The following is an 11,036-nucleotide window of genomic DNA, read 5'->3' as shown; positions in this document are numbered from 1 at the left end:
CCCCAACGGCCCCCATGGCCCCCACCTCCCCTACGGCCCCCACCTCCCCTACGGCCCCCACCTCCCCTACGGCCCCCACCTCCCCACGGCCCCCACCTCCCCTACGGCCCCACCTCCCCAACGGCCCCCACCTCCCCTACGGCCCCCACCTCCCCACGGCCCCCACCTCCCCTACGACCCCCCCACCTCCCCTACGGCCCCCACCTCCCCTACGGCCCCTACCTCCCCCATGGGCCCCATGGCCCCCACCTCTACGGCCCCCACCTCCCCTACGGCCCCCACCTCCCCTACGGCCAGAGAGGGGGTCAGCAGTGAGGGGACAGCGTCGGACCGTACAGAAGGTAACGCTGCTCGTCTCCAGAGGCTAACACAACGTGTCTCTGAGCGTGTGTCTGAGTCTCACCGGTCAGTGTGTGAGGGCACAGCCCTATCAGTGGTTTCTGACCCCCAGACTGACAGCGAGGAGGTTTTAACTCAGTCACACAGTATAGTGGAGAGGGAAGAGTCTCTCAGTCACCCTCAGACTGACAGTGAGGAGGTTTTAACTCAGTCACACAGTATAGTGGAGAGGGAAGAGTCTCTCAGTCACCCCCAGACTGACAGCGAGGAGGTTTTAACTCAGTCACACAGTATAGTGGAGAGGGAAGAGTCTCTCAGTCACCCTCAGACTGACAGCGAGGAGGTTTTAACTCAGTCACACAGTATAGTGGAGAGGGAAGAGTCTCTCAGTCGGGAACACGGCATTGTTCACAGTGAAGAGACAGACAGAGTCCCGGAAGAGACAGGAACAGGGGAGGAGGTGGAGGAGAGGAGGGATAGGGGTTCAGAAACCAGGACAGAGACAGAGACAGAGACAGGAGAGGAGTAGACGTGTTGGCATCTTGCAGGTGGTTGACACCGGTGAGACAGACTCTCACCATGATGACCCTGAGGTCTCCACCGGCCAATCAGACACTCCCCAAGGAGAGGACGAGACACTGAACACTCTGACTGAGATTCTCATACACTTAGCCCCCACTCCCACTGCCCACCAAACACCAACGCACTACACACCTTCCACTGAATCAGAGACCGAGAGACCGGAGGACAAGGAGGAGGAGGAGGAGGAGGAGGAGGAGGAGGAGGTGGAGCAAGAGGAAGAGAACCACTCAGATACTGAGCCCCAAGAGAAAGAAGAGACAGGTACATATCTCTCCCTCCTTCATCCCTCGTTCATCCCTAATCATCCACCATCCTCCCTTCATCCCTAATCATCCACCATCCTCCCTTCATCCCTAATCATCCACCATCCTCCCTTCATCCCTAATCATCCACCATCCTCCCTTCATCCCTAATCATCCACCATCCTCCCTTCATCCCTAATCATCCACCATCCTCCCTTCATCCCTAAATCATCCACCATCCTCCCTTCATCCCTAATCATCCACCATCCTCCCTTCATCCCTCGTTCATCCCTAAATCATCCACCATCCTCCCTTCATCCCTAAATCATCCACCATCCTCCCTTCATCCCTAAATCATCCAACATCCTCCCTTCATCCCTAAATCATCCACCATCCTCCCTTCATCCCTAAATCATCCAACGTCCTCCCTTCATCCCTCATTCATCCCTAAATCATCCAACATCCTCCCTTCATCCCTCATTCATCCCTCATTCATCCCTAAATCATCCAACATCCTCCCTTCATCCCTCTTTCATCCCTAAATCCTCCCTTCATCCCTCTTTCATCCCTAAATCCTCCACCTTCATCCCTCGTTCATCCCCAAATCATCCACCATCCTCCCGTTCTGCACTGCTGCTTAACCCCCCTGCAAATACTTCTCAGTCACTGTTTAGCAGTTTAGTAGTCACTTTTAGTAGTCTGTTTAGTAGTCAGTCACCCTGTTTAGTACTCCTGTTTAGTAGTCACCCCTGTCTAGTAGTCACCCCTGTTTAGCAGTCACCCCTGTTTAGCAGTCACTCCTGTTTAGTAGTCACTCCTGTTTAGCAGTCACCAATGACATGTTGGCCTGAGTGACTCCTCTCCAACTCCTCCTTCTCCACCTTCCACCTGTTGTCCTTCTTGTAGTGGTTCTAGCCCTCCTCTATAAGCCTCGCCTCTTAGAGAGAGAGACAGAGAGGGGGGGAGAGAGAGAGAGAGAGAGAGACAGAGACAGAGAGAGAGAGAGACAGGGGGAGAGAGAGACAGAGAGAGACAGGGGGAGAGAGAGACATAGAGAGACAGGGGGAGAGAGAGACATAGAGACAGGGGGAGAGAGAGACATAGAGAGAGAGAGAGAGACAGAGAGAGAGAGAGACAGAGAGAGAGAGAGACAGAGAGAGAGACAGAGACAGAGAGAGAGAGACAGAGAGAGAGACAGAGAGAGAGAGAGAGAGAGAGAGAGAGACAGAGAGAGAGAGAGATACAGAGAGATACAGAGAGAGAGTATTGGAGAGTACTGTTGTGAGTGTGTTTTCTAAGGTATCATAGCTTGTCCTGTGATGGATAGACTAGACTCCTGATCCCCGCTCTCTCTGACGGAGGGTTAGTCTGTGCCCCAAAAGGCACCCTATTCCCTATGTAGTGCACTACTTTAGACCAGAGGCAGAGCCCTAGTAGTGCACTACATAGGGAATAGGGTGCCATTTGGGATGTAGACCCAGAGACAGCTAGCTAGCGTCAGATAGCCTCATCCTCTAGCAGTCGTGTGTCATGGTGCAATGGAGAGACTGATCTGATCTCACTGTGGGAGACGATAGAGGTTTAGTGTGGTGTAATGGAGAGACTGATCTGATCTCACTGTGGGAGACGATAGAGGTTTAGTGTGTTGTAGTGAAGAGACTGATCTGATCTCACTGTAGGAGACGATAGAGGTTTAATGTGGTGTAATGGAGAGACTGATCTGACTGTAGGAGACGATAGAGGTTTAGTGTGTTGTAATGAAGATACTGATCTGATCTGACTGTAGGAGACGATAGAGGTTTAGTGTGTTGTAGTGAAGAGACTGATTTGATCTGACTGTTGGAGACGATAGAGGTGTAGTGTAGTGTTGATGCCTGGATGTCTTGATAGATTTATAATATGTTTATAAATGTTTAGTGATTTATAAAGGTGTAGTGATTTATATCTGTCTATAAAGGTTTAGTTGAACTGTTTAGTGATTTATAAATGTTTATAAAGGTTTAGTGATTTATAAGGTTTAGTGATTTATAAAGGTTTAGTGATTTATAAAGGTTTAGTGATTTATAAAGGTTTAGTGATTTATAAAGGTTTAGTGATTTATATATATTTATAAAGGTTTAGTGATTTATATATATTTATAAAGGTTTAGTGATTTATATATATTTATAAAGGTTTAGTGATTTATAAAGGTTTAGTGATTTATATATATTTATAAAGGTTTAGTGATTTATATATATTTATAAAGGTTTAGTGATTTATATATATTTATAAAGGTTTAGTGATTTATAAAGGTTTAGTGATTTATATATATTTATAAAGGTTTAGTGATTTATATATATTTATAAAGGTTTAGTGATTTATATATATTTATAAAGGTTTAGTGATTTATATATATTTATAAAGGTTTAGTGATTTATATATATTTATAAAGGTTTAGTGATTTATAAAGGTTTAGTGATTTATATATATTTATAAAGGTTTAGTGATTTATAAAGGTTTAGTGATTTATAAAGGTTTAGTGATTTATAAAGGTTTAGTGATTTATAAAGGTTTAGTGATTTATAAAGGTTTAGTGATTTATAATATTTATAAAGGTTTAGTGATTTATATATATTTATAAAGGTTTAGTGATTTATATATATTTATAAAGGTTTAGTGATTTATATATATTTATAAAGGTTTAGTGATTTATATATATTTATAAAGGTTTAGTGATGTATATATATTTCTAAAGGTTTAGTGATTTATATATATTTATAAAGGTTTAGTGATGTATATATATTTATAAAGTGTGTATGACTTGTATCAAGGTTGTGTTCCATGCCAGTCAGTCAGTGACTAGTTGTGTATCTGTCTCTTTCTCCATCCAGGCCCCATTCAGCCAGAGGAACCTGTGTTAAAATCCTGTTCCGTGGACAAGCCATCCACTGAAACTAACCACAGAGACCCAGAACTACAACAGACCCCAGCAGTGATGTTCCCAGCCCAGTTAACCCAGTCCCCAGCCCAGTTAACCCAGTCCCCAGCCCAGTTAACCCAGTCCCCAGCCCAGTTAACCCAGTCCCCAGCCCAGTTAACCCAGTCCCCAGCCCAGCTAACCAGGTCCTACTCCCAGTCCAGCCAGTGCTCCCAGTCTTCAGTCTTTCCTAAGTCCCAGACACTGACAGAGGCCCACAACATCAATGCTGCTGTCCTCAGTTCTGGGGTGCTCTGTCTGCCTGGTGAGTAGAACAGCCCACATCTCTGGAAACACACAAGATGTTATATGTCCAACCAGGCTGGTTTGAGGAGGTAACGGTGATTCTGTCTGATCTGAGACCAGTTACTACCACGGTGATTCTGTCTTGATGTGACTAGCTGGTAAAACACGATCTGATCTGAGACCAGTTACTACCACAGTGATTCTGTCTTGATGTGACTAACTGTGTCACTGTTAAAACACGACCTGATTTGAGACCAGTTATTACCACAGTGATTATGTCTTGCTGTGACTAACTGTGTTACTGTTAAAACACGATCTGGTCTGAGACCAGTTTCTACCACGTGCTAGACATCCTGTTTGTGTGTTTGTCTCAGGAACAAGAGATAGGGGAGGTCGAGCCCTGGTGACCGTGACCACGAGGAACACCGGCTGGTTGAACCCAAGCTGTGACTGTGGAGAACTGGTCAGAATCCTCGTCTACTACTACACAATGCTCAGGTACTGTTACACACACAGACAGATCTGATCAGACAGACAGACAGACAGACAGACAGACAGACAGACAGACAGACAGACAGACAGACAGACAGACAGACAGACAGACAGACAGACAGACAGACAGACAGACAGACAGACAGACAGACAGACAGACAGACAGACAGGTTAGGGGTGTAAGACTCCAACTCAGGCCCTCATGTTCCACCGTCCTACTGGTTTTTACTTTCTCCCTGACACTACGGTTCTGATAGCTCCTGACACTACGGTTCTGACACTACGGTTCTGACACTACGGTTCTGATAGCTCCTGACACTACGGTTCTGATAGCTCCTGACACTACGGTTCTGACACTATGGTTCTGATAGCTCCTGACACTACGGTTCTGACACTACGGTTCTGACACTACGGTTCTGATAGCTCCTGACACTACGGTTCTGATAGCTCCTGACACTACGGTTCTGATAGCTCCTGACACTACGGTTCTGATAGCTCCTGACACTACGGTTCTGATAGCTCCTGACACTACGGTTCTGATAGCTCCTGACACTACGGTTCTGATAGCTCCTGACACTATGGTTCTGACACTACGGTTCTGATAGCTCCTGACACTACGGTTCTGACACTACGGTTCTGATAGCTGCTGACACTACGGTTCTGATAGCTCCTGACACTACGGTTCTGATAGCTCCTGACACTACGGTTCTGATAGCTCCTGACACTACGGTTCTGACACTACGGTTCTGATAGCTGCTGACACTACGGTTCTGATAGCTCCTGACACTACGGTTCTGATAGCTCCTGACACTACGGTTCTGATAGCTCCTGACACTACGGTTCTGATAGCTGCTGACACTACGGTTCTGACACTACGGTTCTGATAGCTCCTGACACTACGGTTCTGATAGCTCCTGACACTACGGTTCTGATATCTCCTGACACTACGGTTCTGACACTACGGTTCTGACAGCTCCTGACACTACGGTTCTGATAGCTGCTGACACTACGGTTCTGATAGCTGCTGACACTACGGTTCTGATAGCTCCTGACACTACGGTTCTGACACTACGGTTCTGATATCTCCTGACACTACGGTTCTGACACTACGGTTCTGATAGCTGCTGACACTACGGTTCTGATAGCTGCTGACACTACGGTTCTGATAGCTGCTGACACTACGGTTCTGATAGCTGCTGACACTACGGTTCTGATAGCTCCTGACACTACGGTTCTGACACTACGGTTCTGATAGCTCCTGACACTACGGTTCTGATATCTCCTGACACTACGGTTCTGATAGCTCCTGACACTACGGTTCTGATAGCTCCTGACACTACGGTTCTGATAGCTCCTGACACTACGGTTCTGATAGCTCCTGACACTACGGTTCTGATAGCTCCTGACACTACGGTTCTGATAGCTTCTGACACTACGGTTCTGACACTACGGTTCTGATATCTCCTGACACTACGGTTCTGATAGCTCCTGACACTACGGTTCTGATAGCTTCTGACACTACGGTTCTGACACTACGGTTCTGATATCTCCTGACACTACGGTTCTGACACTACGGTTCTGATAGCTCCTGACACTACGGTTCTGATAGCTCCTGACACTACGGTTCTGACACTATGGTTCTGACACTACGGTTCTGATAGCTCCTGACACTACGGTTCTGATAGCTCCTGACACTACGGTTCTGACACTACGGTTCTGACACTACGGTTCTGATAGCTCCTGACACTACGGTTCTGACACTACGGTTCTGATATCTCCTGACACTACGGTTCTGATAGCTCCTGACACTACGGTTCTGATAGCTCCTGACACTACGGTCCTGACACTATGGTTCTGACACTACGGTTCTGACACTACGGTTCTGATATCTCCTGACACTACGGTTCTGACACTACGGTTCTGATAGCTGCTGACACTACGGTTCTGACACTACGGTTCTGATAGCTGCTGACACTACGGTTCTGATAGCTCCTGACACTACGGTTCTGATAGCTCCTGACACTACGGTTCTGATAGCTTGAACAGTGCTGAAGAGCTTACTGTTGTGGCCTGAGTCTCTGTCTCTGATGTCATATCCTGTGTTACAGGAAGGAGGTGCGTTCCCTAGGGTTGACAGTCGTGGTGGACTCTCGGCGGTGCTCCCCTGTCCCCGCTCTGTTCAGCGCCTTCAACATACTTCAGGTAAGACACGGTCAAACAGGAAACCAGGGAACAGTGTTTACTGACACGGTCAAACAGGAAACAGTGTTTACAGACACGGTCAAACAGGAAACAGTGTTTACAGACACGGTCAAACAGGAAACCAGGGGACAGAGTTTACTGACACGGTCAAACAGGAAACAGTGTTTACTGACACGGTCAAACAGGAAACCAGGGGACAGTGTTTACTGACACGGTCAAACAGGAAACCAGGAGACAGTGTTTACTGACACGGTCAAACAGGAAACAGTGTTTACAGACACGGTCAAACAGGAAACCAGGGAACAGTGTTTACAGACACGGTCAAACAGGAAACCAGGGAACAGTGTTTACTGACACGGTCAAACAGGAAACCAGGGAACAGTGTTTACTGACACGGTCAAACAGGAAACCAGGGAACAGTGTTTACTGACACGGGCAAACAGGAAACCAGGGAACAGTGTTTACTGACACGGTCAAACAGGAAACCAGGAGACAGTGTTTACTGACACGGTCAAACAGGAAACAGTGTTTACAGACACGGTCAAACAGGAAACCAGGGAACAGTGTTTACTGACACGGTCAAACAGGAAACCAGGGAACAGTGTTTACTGACACGGTCAAACAGGAAACCAGGGAACAGTGTTTACTGACACGGGCAAACAGGAAACCAGGGAACAGTGTTTACTGACACGGTCAAACAGGAAACCAGGGAACAGTGTTTACTGACACGGTCAAACAGGAAACCAGGAAACAGTGTTTACTGACACGGTCAAACAGGAAACAGTGTTTACTGACACGGGCAAACAGGAAACCAGGGAACAGTGTTTACTGACACGGTCAAACAGGAAACCAGGAAACAGTGTTTACAGACACGGTCAAACAGGAAACAGTGTTTACAGACACGGTCAAAAAGGAAACCAGGGAACAGTGTTTCCTGACACGGTCAAACAGGAAACCAGGGAACAGTGTTTCCTGACACGGTCAAACAGGAAACCAGGGAACAGTGTTTACTGACACGGTCAAACAGGAAACCAGGGAACAGTGTTTACTGACACGGTCAAACAGGAAACCAGGGAACAGTGTTTACTGACACGGGCAAACAGGAAACCAGGGAACAGGTTCTGGTGAAAGGAACAACTCAGAGGACTACTACTACTACTTACTACTGTAAGTCTCTGGATAAGAGAGTCTGTTAAATGACTCACTACTGTAAGTCTCTGGATAAGAGAGTCTGTTAAATGACTCTCTACTGTAAGTCTCTGGATCAGAGAGTCTGTTAAATGACTCTCTACTGTAAGTCTCTCTGGATCAGAGTCTGTTAAATGACTCTCTACTGTAAGCCTCTCTGGATCAGAGAGTCTGTTAAATGACTCACTACTGTAAGTCTCTGGATAAGAGAGTCTGTTAAATGACTCACTACTGTAAGTCTCTGGATAAGAGAGTCTGTTAAATGACTCACTACTGTAAGTCTCTGGATAAGAGAGTCTGTTAAATGACTCTCTACTGTAAGTCTCTGGATCAGAGAGTCTGTTAAATGACTCCCTACTGTAAGTCTCTGGATCAGAGAGTCTGTTAAATGACTCCCTACTGTAAGTCTCTCTGGATCAGAGAGTCTGTTAAATGACTCACTACTGTAAGTCTCTGGATAAGAGAGTCTGTTAAATGACTCACTACTGTAAGTCTCTGGATAAGAGAGTCTGTTAAATGACTCACTACTGTAAGTCTCTGGATAAGAGAGTCTGTTAAATGACTCTCTACTGTAAGTCTCTGGATCAGAGAGTCTGTTAAATGACTCTCTACTGTAAGTCTCTCTGGATCAGAGTCTGTTAAATGACTCTCTACTGTAAGCCTCTCTGGATCAGAGAGTCTGTTAAATGACTCACTACTGTAAGTCTCTGGATAAGAGAGTCTGTTAAATGACTCACTACTGTAAGTCTCTGGATAAGAGAGTCTGTTAAATGACTCACTACTGTAAGTCTCTGGATAAGAGAGTCTGTTAAATGACTCTCTACTGTAAGTCTCTGGATCAGAGAGTCTGTTAAATTACTCTCTACTGTAAGTCTCTGGATCAGAGAGTCTGTTAAATGACTCACTACTGTAAATCTCTCTGGATCAGAGAGTCTGTTAAATGACTCACTACTGTAAATATCTCTGGATCAGAGAGTCTGTTAAATGACTCTCTACTGTAAGTCTCTCGGGATCAGAGAGTCTGTTAAATGACTCTCTACTGTAAGTATCTCTGGATCAGAGAGTCTGGTAAATGTAGAAACAGCTCGTTGTGGTCATGGAGTCTGTTTGTAATCAGGATGCCTTTGTCCTCCAAACGTTCCACTTGGTGGTTCTGGACCCTGCAGCCTCCAGCGTAGGAATAGACTGTGAGAGGACTAAATGCAGTTCTGTAAATCACTCTGCTCTGTTCAATGTTAAATGTGTCAGACACCGCCACCACTGTTAGCAGCCTCCTACAATCCCTCTGTCTCCATTTCAGTGAGGAATAGACTGTGGGTTCTAGAGGACTTCATCTGTCTGTCATGCAGTTCTGTGTATAATCATCTGTCTGTATGATATGTTCTAGAACATGGTGAGTGTCCATCTTGATGTTGTGAGGGTTCTACATGGTGAGTGTCAGACACTGTCTGGTGACACAACAAGTGCATCTGTCTGTCTGGTGTTGTTGGGGTTCAGAACATGGTGAGTGCTCCGTCTGTCTGTCTGGTGTTGTGAGGGTTCTAGAACATGGTGAGTGCTCCGTCTGTCTGATGTTGTGAGGGTTCTAGAACATGGTGAGTGCTCTGTCTGTCTGATGTTGTGAGGGTTCTAGAACATGGTGAGTGCTCCATCTGTCTGTCTGATGTTGTGAGGGTTCTAGAACATGGTGAGTGCTCCGTCTGTCTGTCTGGTGTTGTGAGGGTTCTAGAACATGGTGAGTGCTCCATCTGTCTGTCTGGTGTTGTGAGGGTTCTAGAACATGGTGAGTGCTCCGTCTGTCTGTCTGTCTGGTGTTGTGAGGGTTCTAGAACATGGTGAGTGCTCAGTCTGTCTGTCTGTCTGGTGTTGTGAGGGTTCTAGAACATGGTGAGTGCTCCATCTGTCTGTCTGGTGTTGTGAGGGTTCTAGAACATGGTGAGTGCTCCGTCTGTCTGGTGTTGTGAGGGTTCTAGAACATGGTGAGTGCTCCGTCTGTCTGTCTGTCTGGTGTTGAGGGTTCTAGAACATGGTGAGTGCTCCTGTCTGTCTGTCTGGTGTTGTGAGGGTTCTAGAACATGGTGAGTGCTCAGTCTGTCTGTCTGTCTGGTGTTGTGAGGGTTCTAGAACATGTTGAGTGCTCAGTCTGTCTGTCTGTCTGGTGTTGTGAGGGTTCTAGAACATGGTGAGTGCTCCGTCTGTCTGTCTGGTGTTGTGAGGGTTCTAGAACATGGTGAGTGCTCCGTCTGTCTGTCTGTGAGGGTTCTAGAACATGGTGAGTGCTCAGTCTGTCTGTCTGATGTTGTGAGGGTTCTAGAACGTGGTGAGTGCTCCGTCTGTCTGTCTGTCTGGTGTTGTGAGGGTTCTAGAACACATGTGTCCTTCCCTCCATTCCAGGTCACTGCTAACAATGACAGTTGAGCAGGGTTATCACCCTCAGCCACAGAGGTCCGTCCCTTAATGAAGCCCCTCACCAGACCTCCTGGTCCCACAGGGAATAGCCCCCCCCCCCCCCCCCCCCCAACACACAGTGTCTCCACATAGCATCATCTTATTACTGGATCGAAGGGCCTGACACCTTGTCTGTGTCCCAAATGGCACCCTATTCCTTTCATAGTGCTCTACTTTAGACCAGTACTGGCCCTATCCTGACCTGGCCACAGTCTCTGGCTTTGATACATTGCTCACTAATTGATTTGACCACAATGGCTGCTTTGATGGTCACTGTGGACAATTTGATTCCTGTTTTCTCCTGTTTGTTCGATGGTGGACCATGATTTGGTCTCCTGTCA

General features: G+C 46.7%; 1 protein-coding gene across 1 annotated transcript in view; it reads left to right on the top strand.

Moving 5' to 3' along the window:
• The first annotated feature begins 186 nt into the window (after positions 1-186).
• Positions 187-11,036, top strand: part of LOC124035367 — a 160,228-nt gene continuing 149,378 nt past the window's right edge. The window contains exon 1 of the mRNA XM_046348828.1: positions 187-682. Coding sequence (XP_046204784.1) covers positions 230-682 — 453 coding nt within the window. The 5' untranslated portion in view covers positions 187-229. The remainder of the gene's footprint in view (positions 683-11,036) is intronic.

This window comes from Oncorhynchus gorbuscha, linkage group LG05, assembly GCF_021184085.1.
Source record: "Oncorhynchus gorbuscha isolate QuinsamMale2020 ecotype Even-year linkage group LG05, OgorEven_v1.0, whole genome shotgun sequence".
Taxonomy (NCBI): domain Eukaryota; kingdom Metazoa; phylum Chordata; class Actinopteri; order Salmoniformes; family Salmonidae; genus Oncorhynchus; species Oncorhynchus gorbuscha.
The sequence above is the reverse complement of the archived record's forward strand: the minus strand, read 5'-3'. Positions and strand labels throughout refer to the sequence as shown.